Here is a 14564-nt window from a genome sequence, read left to right on the forward strand (position 1 = left end):
ATCACTGTCTTTTGCACATGGGCAGTGATGATAAGCAAGTTAAGTACCAAAAAAAAAAAAAAACAGTTATCCTCATTTCTGTATTCAGTATCAGTCAATTAACCAAAAAGTTTATGTCAGTTTCTTGCTGTTCAAAGGCCCAGTGGACATACCAGACATTGAAGAATCAAGGGATTATTTTTCATTCATCTGAGAACAAAAGATTACAGAGATAAATTGAGGAAAAGAAAAAAAAAAAAAAAGGAAAAACAAAGCCTTTGCATATAGGACTTCCAGTTTGAATAACTGAAGCAAAATTGTTTGAATTAGACTGTTGGGTGCTTTCCACCTCCCAGTGCTCCTCAAAATCCCATTGTTGTCCTGACAGCAATGTCTGTATGGAACCAAGTGTCAGGTCTGGGACAAAAGAAAAAAGAAAAGCTGCTCTGTAAACCAGAAACTCCTGCTTGCATGCACGTATTTTTAGAGCCCTGAGTACCTAGGCAAAAACAGCCTGGTGGTTTCAGAGACACCAGCTGGAGAACTACTCTGAAATTCCTATCGGTTTGGAATCTAGAGGGCAAGAAGGGCAGTACCCTGGAGGCAACACAGACAATTCAATTCCTCTGCCACACATCAGAAAATGTGTATTTAGGGGTTTGTGTTCCCACGCACACAAGGGGATCTTGCTGAGCTGGGCACCAGTGCTGATGAGAAAATGAGGGAAGAAGGAGGCTGGTGTAGGAAGTTGGATGGAAGAAACAAACTCCAGCGGCATGGTGTAGCAGACAGGCATGGTCAGAAGTCCCTGTGTCACAGGGCTCGGTCTCAGCAGTGTTTTCCAACTCCTCCTGCTGCATTCGCACTCTGAACACCCTCTTCTGCTTATTCACACATCCCAAACCCTTCCCTGGTAAGAGCAACCCATGCACGGTCCCCAGACTGCTGTCCTCATGGAGGTGAAACAAATGGCAATCCTGGGTCAGCCACCTACCACTGCAACCTCCTACAGCGTTATGGCTTCGACAGCTACTTACACGTGAACCGCCTGGTTGCCCAGGGATGGAATTGCGCCCACTGACTTGATCAGATGGCCGACCACATACACAATGGAGAGGTAGATGATTGTCCTGTGAACAAAGCAAACAGCTGTGACTGAAGGTGCTGGGTGATGTATGATCTGAAAACAGAGTGTGCCTGTGCTTCCTGATACGGAAGGTCTACTTGGCAGATGCACAAGGAACTGCTTTGTCCGTATCTCTGGTATCGCAGACACCTATAACTCTTCTGTGTCAGCACTGAACACACTGGAAGAAAGAGATAGTCAAATGGGTTGAGATTAAGGAGGGAGAGACCCTATTTTCTTTGCAGAGGTTGCTGGGCATAATAAACTAAAAACGTTCCAGTCTTACCATGCAAATAGATATAGGCAAATAGGCAAGCACTGTTCAAGTCCAACTCGGTTTCCAGACTACTACTAACTGGCAGTTTGTAGCATGCACTTAACTGAATCCCTACGCTGGAAGGCATCTGTAGGGTCTGTTGCCCACACTCAACCCACCTGACTGCCACATCCAAACTAGTGGTATGATTTTCCTGTTACAAGACTGGTTTGGATCTCAAGTACCTCTGAAGGACTGAGCTCATCTATCTGCCCCAGGCTCTTGAGTGCATTACACTCCTTCAACATCTTCAGGATTAACACAGCTATGTATTTATATGCAGACTAAACACACACAGAGGGAATGGAAGGACGTGTTAGGAAAGAGGTGCTAGAAGAAAGCCAATGAGCTATTGGGCACAGATGTGGTCCTCGACATATCCAGACCCTGGCTGCAACAGCTAACTTAGAGCCACAGTAGATCATTCCTAAAAGCCTCTCTAATCTGTTATCCTGTCCTGGGTATTGGCCAGGCCCAGCTACTACAGTAAAAGCCACCACCCATTAAGACATAGGGAAGTCTCTTATCTAATGCACAAAAATGTGCATAATGATTTATCTTCTCACATCATCCTGCTGCAAGATTAATAGCCTCAAAAAGCAACGAACATTGCTAGGTGAAACCTCAAATAATGAAGTTAATAAAATTCCCAATTGTTTTTGTTTGTTTTTTCATTCTAAAGGACAAGAGAATAACTAATATTGAGCACAAAGGAAAAAGAATATTGATATCCCTTTAAAAGCTCTCTGCTGAAAAGGCAGATTGCAGCTGTTTTTTTCCATGTTGAGGCTCTCCTGCCAGATGCGCTTAGTCCTATAGAGAAAGGTTCAGCTGCACTTCATCACTCTGACAGCAAGACTCCTCAGGCAGTGAACAGACAGTGCCAAGGAAAGAATGTCCTGTATCCAGCTGCTCACCACCACTCTGGGCAGATGATGGCCCCACAACTTATCAGTCTAAGGGAGGACTCCTTAATTTTCTCAGGGAGAGTTTACCTGGTTATGTGCTAAGGGAGATGATTTGAGTGAACCTGGGTTACTCTGGGACAAAAATGTGTGCACTCACACATCCCCTGTGCTGAGAAAGCGTAAGTTAAGTGGGTACAACTAGTGACATTGCATCTGAAACCACTAGATCCAGAAGATGACACTGCTTCCTCACCATCCTTGAGTCTGTCTCAGCAACAGATCTCAGCAAGCTGAGGGTTAACCGCTACACCTTAGATTCCTCGAGGTGCATGCGGAAGCAGGGTGGAGGAACCTGGTGTGATTCAATTTGTTTGAACTTTGTTGCCTATTGGTCCTTGGGAAAAAGAGGAGCACAGAACAGCGTGAGCAAACAGCTCGGCTGTTCATCCTTTAACAGAGAGGAGCTGACCTTTGCAAGCACGTCTTTGCCGCACCCTGGGCAAGCTCAAAACCTGGAGCACACGCAGCACTGAACCTCCTGCAGACTGCATGGGATAAATGTATTCTGTATGAATTAGAGAGATGACTTTGCTTACTTGTATTTCCCCAGCCACGAGTCTGCCATGATGGCTCCGATGACAGGTGTGAAATAACAGAGAGCGGAAAAGGCATGGTACACGGCAGTGGAGAGATTCTCATCCCAGTGGAAGAAGCTTATGAAATACAGCGTCAGGACAGCTAAAAGGAAGCGAGCAGACCACATCAGATAATTAATGTGCATCTCTGCAGGTTAGCAGGAAACTACATCACAGTGACAAGAAAAACACTGATTTGTGTAGCAGCTATGAGCACTGTTGTGGAAAGATCAGCGCTTTCAGACCTGTTCCTCATAATCCCTGACACAGGAAATGCTCATATGAGATATGCCAGTACCAGGCTTTCTTTGCTCATAAACATTTTTGTTTAGCTGGAAATTATATTTTCTATCTTATCCTACCCTAACCTGTAGTTCTGTTTATGCATTTTTTCTATTTGCAAATTAGGTGCCTGTATGATTCAGTCCTCTGACACTGATTGCACACAAGTGAAACACATCACACACTGGAAAACCACATTCAAGACAGAGAATCATATAAAAAATTAAATTGGAAGTGACACTGGAGGTCTGTAGTCACTACTTGTGCTCAGAGCAGGTCTAGCTCCCATGTTAGGGCACATTGTTCATGCCAAAATACCAATTTACTTTGAAAGACAACCGTGACCACATACAGCACAACCCCGGAACACCAGGCTGGTGTGTACGGACGCCCAGCGATGGACAAGTCTCTTCCTAGACACGGGCCACATACCTCTCATGCCATAGTAGGAGAAGCGCTCGCAGAACTCGTTCACCACGATGAAGGCAATGCTCAGGGGGTAGTTGGAACCACAGAGTTTCTGCGGGAAACAAACCAGAAAGCACCAGGTTTGTGGAAGCTTTCACCCGCAGTGCCTGGGCAGCAGAGAGGAGGCCAGTCCCAAACCCAAGTGCTCACTGCGGCCTATATGGCCTGTGGGATGGATCCCCTCAACCTTCACAGGCGTGAGGAGACCGCACAGCTGTCTTGCTTTGGTCAGGGCTCCCCAGTGAATCAGCCTGACTGGTGTTGGCCCAGTAAGGAAGTCCATGGGGACTCACAGACCACCAGCTAGTGCCCACCATGCTTGCAGCTCCAGCAGAAGAGTCCTACCGCCTCTCTGCTACAATATAAAACCCCACGGAGATGCAAAACCACCTTCAGATGCCTTTTCTTCCTACACTTCACATGTAGCTACCTCCCGCCCCCCAAAAGCTGCCTCTCCTCGCACCAGGCCTTGCCTCAGCAGCTGACAGACCCCAGGGAGCTGCTCCTTCCCCTGCAACCACTGCCCTCAGTGTCTGCACCCCAGTCTCATCGAACTGTGTCACCATGTTTCCTGAGGCAGAGCATCAGCCATAGCCTCTATTGCATATTCTAAGAATGCCATCGTAGTTATGGATAATTCAATTTATTAATCAAAATTTAAACAAAACAGCTACAGGCTTCTCAAACCTGTCTGAGCCTGGCCACTCTTTCATTGAATCCAACTTTTCTCCAGCTAAAATCAGAAGTTTCTGAGCGAAATACATGGCATTTGGACAGCAGAGTCTTAGCACGACCTTGTGCGGGCCCCCAGCCCTCTTGCTGCCCCCCGGCAGTCGCAGCTAAGCAGCTGGGAGCTGCTGGAAGCTGCTTAACTCCACTGCCTCGCAGCGAGGAGAGCAGGTTTTCAGAGCACTGCCCGACCCTGCCAGTTAGTGGGAGAGACGGGCTGGCCCTGCACGGGGTGAGGGATGAGGTGGGTGTGAGATTAACAGCTGCGTTTTTATCCGTAGTTTTAAACAGCCACGGTGTGGGCCTGTGAAGTGAGATGAACCCTTCACATGCATTTCTGTGCCTCGTGTCAGAAATAATGAATTCCTGTGGTACTTCCCAGAGCCCCAAATGCAAATACAGATAAGAAAAGAGATATGTTTATTCAGGTTAATTCCACCACGAGACCTGAGCTTATTTGGATTTCCCAAGCAATGGCATCGAGGTTACAAGACTCTAGGTAATGATGCGAGACTATAGAAGAGCCACAGAAGAGAAGATGCTGGCAGTCTGCAAAAAAAACAACACCCCTAACAAAAACCCACTTTCCATTATTTAACCCAGCGTCTCTAAAGACAAATATTTTTGTCCTTTTCTGAAATACTTTTCTCTCACTATTTGTGGAATGCTTTTTTATTAAGAAATCCTTGGCCTCTTTGTTTTACTTGAATAAATATGTGATTATCCATTTCATTTATTATTTACGCTGAAACTATCGTGCTCAATACATGGCTTCTAAGACAGAGTGGGCTCCCTTGGAAACTGCACTGGGGCCTCCTGCTTTGAGACCAGCCTAAAAACGGTAGCATATATAAGCTGCAAATGCACAAACACAGAAACAGACACACACACAGTACCCTTCTCCAACAAGCTCTTCATAATACAGAGGAAAAGCTGTAAGAGGCAAATAATGTTTCCTGTGGGTGCTTGGAGGCATTTTTTGAACTTGGAAGTAAAATGATGTACTGGGGATATTTTTCTTTCTCTCTTTCACAGCCCTCGCTATCAGCACTCATGAGATTTAATAACGTTTGATGGAGATGCAGAGCGTGACTCTACAAACCCAAGGCAGCCAGGTGTCGGGGTCACTGCTGCCTGAGCTCACCGCTCCACACCCGATGCACAAGCCCTGCTGGATTCAGCTCCAACGGGAGAAGGTACAACATGCCTCGCTGTGACCTGCAGCGTCAGAAACCCTGGCAGCGGCCCACTTCAGCCACTCCTGCTCTGGGAGAGGCACCTCCTAACGATGAATAGGGGCAAGCAGGGAAAGGAGAGCAGGAGGCAGTGACTTCCCAGCCAAACCTGCCCAAGTGCCTGAGCCAGCACCTTGGGTAATTGCTTACAAGCACAGAGCAAGGGACTTACAAGCAGGGGTACTTCCACCTGGCCTGTGTGCCATGAGACAGCATCGGCACAGGCAGAAGCCCTGGGGTATTCACTTTGCTGTATCACTGACCTGCCTATGGCCTGCCTGGACATCCAAAAGTGGGCGGCCTTCATCCATGACGAGAGCTGGATGCAGTGTGCTGGCTTTTGCAGAGAAGGACCTTGCTCAGCAGAAAGCCCCAGCAAAAGCAAAGAGGCTAAGCCCAGATTCAGGAGCACACAGGTACTGTGCTGTGCTTAGCTAACCGCGGTAAGCCTGGGATCTGCGGGATTATGGAGCTCTTAAGGATACTGTGGAAGTTGATAGTCTGATAGTCTGTGTCTTCGAGGGGGGGGAAAAAAAAAAAAAAAAAGGTCATTTAAAGTGCCAGTGGCAGGCGTTTGTTTTCACCCCTCTCTCCTGCTGGCTCGCTGCAAAAGGGAACTAAGGAGCTGTGGATAGCCAATAGTTACTGTCTGCACACTACTTCACGTTGTGAGCTAAAGGTTTGGCTTGCTAATGACATGACTGACTGCAAGAGCAAGTATTACCACATTGTCCTGCAAACCAAAGCAGGTGCAGAACAAGCCCTTTTCTCCCCCAAATCAATGCAGCGTACAGTACTTTAAGGCCAAGCACCCAACCAGAATTAGCCTGAGAATCTACACAAACATCAAAGCTGCAAGGTAAGAAAACAAGGAGCTGAATCTGGCTCTAGCTCACAGCCAAAGCTGTAAACCTGAGGCTCTGGCACAGGCATCAGTGGCCTGTCCTCTGTCCCTGTCCTTCCTTCTTCTGGGCAGAAGCTGGGGACCCTTCCCTGGTGTCTCATCAAACTGAGCAAACGTACAGCCCAGTTCCCTCCCTCCCACTCACATCATTCCCCTTCACTTCACTGAAGGAAGTCTTTTCCCACAAGGAAAGGAGCATTTAGGAAAAAGACAGCAGTGAAAACCCTTACCCTTTTTCCCAAAGATGCAGACAGTTCATTTTTTCCCTTTAAGCTGTCCTTTCTTAACTTAATCAGGTTAGTGCAGGGATTTTTGCCTTGAGTTGCTAATGCTTATTTCAACTCTCTGCAAGAAAGGGTGTTTGTCTCTAGCTAGAGCACAAAAGAGGAAAGAACAGAGAGATCTTGCAATGTTTAGAGCAAGCTGAGCAGAAAGCAAAGAAAAGGAGACCAGCTGTAACACTCACCGGGGATTTTTTCTGAACAGGGAAATCTCCTTTGGGGGGATCATCTCCTGCAGAAATAAAAGTGAACAAAGTTTCCTTGGATTCGTTTCTCTGAAAAGCGTTCATCTCCCCTCTCGCCTTGTCTCCCACCATGCTATGTGGCTGTGGTGAGTTGACTGGGAAGATTTCCAACCTCAGGCATGAAGTTTGATTCAGTTTGAGTTAACCCTAATTGAGCACATTTCTGCAGCCAGGGCCGAAAGGGGAGGGAGATGCCGCTAGGAAAGACAACTGCAGAGTTCAGGAAGAGTCAGGGAGCGCAGCCGAAATCGTTCACAGGTTGGGGCTGTCAGCACTTTGTGGCACAGACCTTCTGTTTGCTTGGCATGCCCCCAGCTATCCTACGTGCATCAGCCCAGCACGGCACTGTATGCTGAACAGATGCGAGCTGCATAAAAATCCCGAGTCCCAGCCACCTCTGGAGCCTGCAGCTTGAGGAGCAAGGCGTGCATCTCCCTCCCAGCGTGGTAACGGCAGGTTTATTCTGTGGGGATCTCGCTCCACTGAAAAGCCACCCACCCATCGCAAGTCATGGCCACTGAAACGCTCAAACCCTCGGACGCTGGATGTCACGGACGCCTGCACTGCGATAAATCGTTTCTTTGCTGACCCGGGGCACCTTTCCACACCAGCTCCCCGGAATGACCTTGCCTTCCCCTGGGGGCAGTTTAATCTGATGGCACAGCCAGCACCCCGGAGCAGCCCCAAGCCCCATCTCTACTTCCTATACCCAAAAGGCCACCTCCACCTCTGGGCTCCCTACATGACAAACACCTCCTATGCTTCCTACCTCCCGTGCAACCTTGCTTTTCATCTGGGCCACTTCTCAGGTGTCACAAACAGCCTCCAGGGAGCTAGGACTCATTAAACCCATGAGAATGACCCAAAAGCATACCCAAAGCTGGGGGCAGTGCAAGGAACAGGCCTTGAGCACTGTGGTCCTGTCTCCTGCCCGCCAGGCCAGCACGTACGAGTCCTTGCAGCCTAACACCGTGTAGAAGGCAGCAGGAATATTTCTGAGCTGGCTGGGGGTATCTCTTAGCCAAAGTATCTCCAGACAATCCCCAGTAGAGGCCTGCTGTATTCTGCCAAGCGCAGGTGAGCAGGGCAAACACAGCCAAGTTATTAAAGGACTACAACAAAAGCAAGACAGAAAAGGTTTCTCATCCCTTCTGCAGGGCTCCCACGCCGATGCAATGCGATGCCTTAATATTTTCAGCATCCTGCAGCTATATTTTCTGCGTGTGTACGCAGCCCTGTGCTTTACATAAGCTAAAAGATTTCTTTTTAATATTAGCATGAAAAAACACATCAGTCGGTGGGATTAACATGCTACTTGTCAAATACACTGCAGAGATGTTTAGGCCATTAGCTGCCAGGAGGTTTTCTCAGACAGAAAGGCAGAAAAGGAATTCAAACGTCTGGAAATAAATGGCAACTCATGCCAAACAGTGAGAACAAGTTAGGGAGAATAAATCTGCAAGCAACTCAGATACAAGTGATTTCAGAATAAAACTCGATAGAAGGAGACCCGTGTGGCTGGGATGAAAATCGGGAAGGAATTGTACCACAGATGGAAATAAGGTGGCATTTCTGAAATGAGTATAAACAAACAGATCAAGCATAGAGTGATAGAGGCTGAAAAGCTAAGGCACAAAACGAATTACTGCTAGCGGGGGACACAAAAGGCAATAAGAAAAGGTGTTAGAAATGCTGTCAATATTGGAGAAAGACGAAGGGAAATGAAAGTCTTATTTAAACTAGAAAACGAGCAAACAAAAGCTCATCCAGAGAAGCCAGAAATGTTGTGCTCTTTTTGTCTGTCGTCGCTTAAAAGAAAAAGAAAAAAAAAAGAACCAAGATACTTAACACCATTAAAACGAACCAGTTAAATGTGGGTGAAATGGGACAAAAACCACTTAAAGAATATTTGGATATTCAAAATGTGCTCAAATTTTTACAACCTGATGAATTTCTCCTTCAAGTGCTAGATGCAGTTTTTGAGCCACAAGGCAGGAGAAGCTTCACCACTACCTTTAAAAAGGCAGGATGGGACAGCCCAGGCATGTTCCTCCATAGCTGGGGAGACACCTGATCAGACAATCCCTTCTATAAGCACCAAAAGGAGAGTAAGGATTACAAAACAGCCATTTTGGATCGGCAAAAGTGCTCTCAAATCAGATTGTTTTATTCTTTGGTGACAGGATCAGTGGTGTAACAGCTACAGCAGCTATGGACATGATGCATCCTGACTCCAGTGTCGCTAATGTCTCACAAGGAAAATAGGGTTCAGATGAAATACCCGTACAGCGGGCAACTGGAAAATCCCTCACAGGGTAGCTAGCAGTACTTTTTCATCAGATTGGGAAGGCAGGAAACACAGGTCCTCAGCTTCCCCTGAGCAGAGAGAACATTAGCACTGCCAGCGTGCTGCTCATCTTTGTGTCTGGAAGCAGGATGGGGTGAGCCTGGGGGAGAACAGGCAATTAATTCAAAATGGTGTTGCTAAATGGGAGAGACCACCTCGTGGCTTTGGAATAGTTAAGATGAAATTCAGGAAAGAAAACCATCAAATGCTACCCCTACCTGTTGTCAGGAAAAAAAGGCACAGATATCAACTATTCTCCATTTTCATCAATGATGAGATGAGAAGAATAACTGACAGGCAGATGGATGAGGTGCCCTTCTGAAGTTTGTCCCTCCTGAATTTCTGTGAAAATCATGTTCTAAACAACTTCAACTGGTAAACATGAAAGCAAGGACTGCTTTCTGTGAGCTTTCCTCTTTTCTGAGTTGTCCTTCATGCAAGTGGGCAATCTGCATGATGATTCATGCTTAAATGTAATATTCAGCTACCAGATGCCTTGAACAGGCAGAAGTTCCCATGAATACATTATTCTACGACTTTCAGTTCATCATTCAAGTTTTTTCAGATCCCCAAATCCACAGGAGGATAATCTGCATTTTCCCTTTGCATTTACAGCGCTTAGATTCTCGCTGCTTCCTGCTGCAGTGCTGTACACATTAATCTGTTTATACTCAACTGATCCGTTCATTTATATCTGCATTCATCTTGTGGTACAATTCCTTCCTGATTTCCAGCTCAGCCACTCTGGTCTCTTTCTAATGAGTCTTACTCTGAATTCACATACACTGGTCACACTTTTATAGTACTTTTACCGTATTTTTGTGTTGTTCCAATCAGAGAAACTTCTCACTGCTGGTACCTTTCTGCCTTCAGTTTCTTCTATGATTAGCAAGAAGAAATCTAAAAAAGCTCTCTCACCAGCTTGGGCTTCCTTTGCAGCTTGCAGCACGCCATCCTTCTCTGCCATGCCTGCTGCTCCGGGCACACTGGAGGCCCCCAGCTCTGCTGTGCCTGAAGATGACCCTCGTTGAACCTCTCGGCGCTCTGTCTTCCTGTTAATGTTTCACTTCCAACAGCAGTCCTTTGGTCACCAATAAAATAGTTAAACTTTCATTTATTTTGGATCTTGAAGTCACACTGAAGTCTCTGTTCATCGCCAAAATGTCCCAGGGAATGCACCTTCATGAATACGGCCTCTAACCATGGCACCTCTTGTGGACGTTCAGAGGCAGTTGCTTTGCACTGTAACTACATTATCTTTCAATAAAGTGATGACTACCTGACGAGAACAGGGACTGGACCTGTGGCTAGACAGGACCTACAGCTGGCAATAAAACCAGACAGACTTGTGGGGCTGTACACCAGCTACAGAGCTGGCCCTAACTATGCACATCTGTTAGCAGTTAAGACTGTGAGAAGACCCAAGGTTTCATCACCTTTTGACAGACCGGCTTCAGTTTCTGGTTCTTCACGTGTCACACAGGAACGCAGACATAACATGGACATGCCGTTCTCCCAGCCCCTTTTTCACCATAGAGCCATGAGCCACCTGAAGGAGGATCGACATTTTTTCTGGCCTGCTTCTGTTGTTCATTCCTTTCTGCTTCCCCCCCATAACGTCCTCTAAACTGCTGTGACTTCCTTTCAGAAAGGATCTAAGGCATTTCCCTTGCAGGGGAAAGCCCCAGATATATTCTACAGACAAAGAATTTCACTGTGAGCCATTTCTCCGCGTTAAGCAGTAACGTGGAGTCTCCATCACCACACACCATTGCCCCGAAGCCACCCACATCCTTCTTCCCCTCCTCACTGCACTGAAATCCCAGTCCCACCTGCTTCATGGCTCTGTATCTCTCTTCACCTCCTCAAAATACAAAATATAGTCAAGGCTACAAGCATATGGGCAGTTGCTACCGAACTCTGCTATTAGCTGAACTAACTCTGGCCCAGGGGAAGAGGGGAAGAAGACTAGAAAGATGCGCTAGGGAAACACAGACAGACATCCGAACCTTACAGTGAAAGGACACATGCAGCAGTAGCTACTTGCACGTGCAACAGCGAGCGGCCCAAGCTATCTGCAGATCAAATTCCAAAATGAAACAAGAAATAAAGTCCTACGGATGACGAGTCATTTGACAGGGCAACAAGGGATGCACAAGTTGAAGTGAAAGGAAGAACAGCGCAGACAACTCATAAAAGGGTGATGGTAAATTGTGAGCGAAAGGCGGATTGAAGCAAAACTTTAATTATGGCTACAAAAGAGCAGACTATTCATACCAGATATATTAAAGATAGATGGTAAGAAGGATTTAAATCCGGAATGTAGGATGTGTGGCCAGGATCCAGGGAGCATTAGTCATACTATGAGTACCATAGATAAGTACAAAGTAGAGGATGGCACAGCTAGCAGCATTAGACTCTGGGCAAGCAGTGTGAAAAACAAGCAGAAAAGAAGAATGAGCATGATAGGCCAGACAATGCAATAGAAAAGAAAAGATGGAAAGAGAATAGTTGCTAGGAAGAATAAAAAGCTTTTCTTGGTAATGCTTGTGACTTCTGTTAGAAGATTAGGGGGCGGAAAACACATCTGGAAGCAGCTTTTCTTTCCAAAGGACTTTTTATAAGACTGTTATAGCATGAAAAAAAATTGGATATTTCTCTTTATTTGGAGGGAATGTTCAAGCAAAACACAGAATATAGAGCTGATCAGATGAGGAGAAGAAGAGAAAAGGGAGAATAGAAGAAGAAAACCCAGCACAAAGTACAACCACAAATGTAAACTACATTCTAGGCTCTTAGGATGGGAGCATCACAAAAATCATCACAAAAATTAGACTCCAGAATTAAACTTGCAGTCCTTTGGAACAAACCACTGATTAAAAATAAGTAAATACTCTAGTATTTGGTATACAGTAAGTATAAAGCAAGGAAAGCTACATATTGCATAGAAAACCAGGAATAATTTAACTATTCGGGCTGTCAGTAAGGAGAGCTGGGGCTGAGCGACCTCTTGTATTCCTTTCCAACTGCTTCCCCCCAAGGTTCCGAGCTGTACTTGATGCCTTGCGATAAGGTACTGTGTCCTGCCTCAGAGCCGACTGGTAGCACTGGTTTCAGCAGATTCAAGACAAAGAAAAATGGACATCGAGGTGCCCCAGGCAATCTGGACCCAAGGGCACATGTCTGATCCCTGGGATGTTTGTATTTTCTGTCCTTCATGTCCCCTTTAGCGATTTAAAGAATGCAAGTCACTTCTTAGAGACAGCCCCTGATTAAAACATACCCAGTTTTACTGTTCACACAGGTATGTAAAGTCAGCAACAGAGTGTCCTCTGGGGGAAAAAAAAAAAAAAAAGAAAAAAAAAAAAGAAAGTGTAAAAGGCAATGTGAGCTCAGCTTCTAACCCCCTACTCAGTGCTGTTTGACTCCTGAGGGTGTAAGTGCCAAACTCTGAATGTCTTTTTTATGCCCCTAACAAAGAAGGTGGGCTCGTCTCTCACACACCCAACACCACAGCTGCCTGGCTTGGGCATGACTCAGGCTCTTTGTTCAAAACCTCTGAATAACAGAGATAGCCTGGAAAGAGAAAAACCTGAAGGTTTGCCCAGTCCACTTGCCTGGGGCTGGATCGTCCCCTTCACAGAGCAAGGAGGTGGGAGGTCCCTGCAGCTGGAAGAAGGATGGCTGTGGTGCGGCAGGACTTTGGAAAGGCACCCGAGGGCTGTTTGGTGAACATTTTCTCCCTGGTGGTGTCATAAGCAGGTTCTTACAGTGTTGTTCAGCAGCAGGTGTCAGGGCATTTCACTGAGCAGGTATCAGTATCTGCACTTCAGAGACGAGCAAAAGAGGGAAAAATTGTCCTGATGAAGGCAGCCTCCACTGAAACCTCGTGCGTGCCAGCTCAGCAGTCTGTCCATCAAGCTGCCCTCCCCACCTTCAGTGTTATCACAGGAAAGAAAAAACAGATGCTGATTTATTCTGCCACAGGCTCAGAGAGGAAAAACAGCTACTGAGGAAGATGCTGCAGCAGCTTCAGGTCTGAAGGAATCTAAAGGACAGTTGCATCCAGTGTCTCAGTCACCTCTGGGGTGCATTGCCCTCCTCTCTGTGCTCGCTTCCAGCCTCTGGGATGGATACTGCCATGGGAAGTTCCCGTTTCACACTGACCCCTCAGCTGGCCAGCAGCTCCTTCCTGGTGGCAAGTCCCACACCCGCTCCCATCCAGCTCTGCCGTAGAAAGCTGCTTTTACTCACCGCTAGCCTCTCCTTCAGCCAGGGGCAGCTGGTAGTGAGAAATGTTGGAGTCCTGCAAGCAGTCGGTTCCTCGCAGCCCGCTCGCAGGGACGCCCAGCACCGGGGGTCTGTCGGACAGCGGAGGAGGGTGCACGGCTGCTGGATGGGGCAGCAGGGTTCAGTTCTGACTCTGCTATTCATCAGGCACCATGAGCAAATCTCACAGGTTTCCTAGCCTTAACCCCACTGGACATGAAACGAGAGACGAGCAGAACTAATCTTCCATACATCTGGGGTGAACAGTTTCATTTATTAATCTGGCTACAGAACTGGGAGAATCTCAGGGCAAGCATTAATTGTAGCCTTTTCTTTCTATTTTTTTTTCTCCATGCGTCCACAATAAACAGCCTGATTGTTTTTTCTTTGCAAGCTTCTCTGTGTCAGGAGAGGTAATGCACTGCACAATTTCAAATCTCTGCCATCACGCAGAGGCTATTCTCACCATACCTCGGGACAGCTGATTTTTTTTGACTAAAGCTTAAGTTGGATTGTTGTTGTGTAATCAGTGTTTCATTAGGGCAAGCTGCCAAGGCCAGGGAACATGTAAATCCCTAAAATATCTCTGTCCTAATAAAAAAAAATGCCGATCTAATCCAGAGAGATCTCAGCTCTACAGCAGCGACCCCTCCCAGATGCAAGCACAGATATGATACAGCCCTCTGCGTTCTAGGGACTGGCATTTCTACTGAGATTTTAATCAGATCCTGCTGGACCAGCTCCCTCCGTTGCCACACCAAGGGCCACGCAGGTCAGGGGCTCATCCAAGATTCATTAACTCTGGTTCCCTGCATTTTCCTAATGAGCTGGCAGTGCCAT

General features: G+C 46.7%; 1 protein-coding gene across 9 annotated transcripts in view; it reads right to left on the reverse strand.

Moving 5' to 3' along the window:
• SLC15A2 (solute carrier family 15 member 2) overlaps positions 1-14564 on the reverse strand; it is a 78459-nt gene that overhangs the window by 39311 nt on the left and 24584 nt on the right. For 4 of the 9 annotated variants that reach the window (XM_066999199.1, XM_066999200.1, XM_066999198.1 and 1 more), the window contains exons 2-5: positions 7049-7095; positions 3679-3766; positions 2926-3067; positions 1017-1109 (exon numbers count right to left, since the gene is read on the reverse strand). In XM_066999199.1, the coding sequence (XP_066855300.1) occupies positions 1017-1109; positions 2926-3067; positions 3679-3766; positions 7049-7095 (370 nt within the window). Of the gene's footprint in view, positions 1-1016; positions 1110-2925; positions 3068-3678; positions 3767-5941; positions 6166-7048; positions 7379-10373; positions 10513-14564 lie in introns of those variants that run through there. The other 5 variants (XM_048072226.2, XM_013171216.3, XM_048072230.2 and 2 more) reach the window with 5 other exon arrangements.

Source organism: Anser cygnoides, chromosome 6, assembly GCF_040182565.1.
Source record: "Anser cygnoides isolate HZ-2024a breed goose chromosome 6, Taihu_goose_T2T_genome, whole genome shotgun sequence".
NCBI lineage: Eukaryota > Metazoa > Chordata > Aves > Anseriformes > Anatidae > Anser > Anser cygnoides.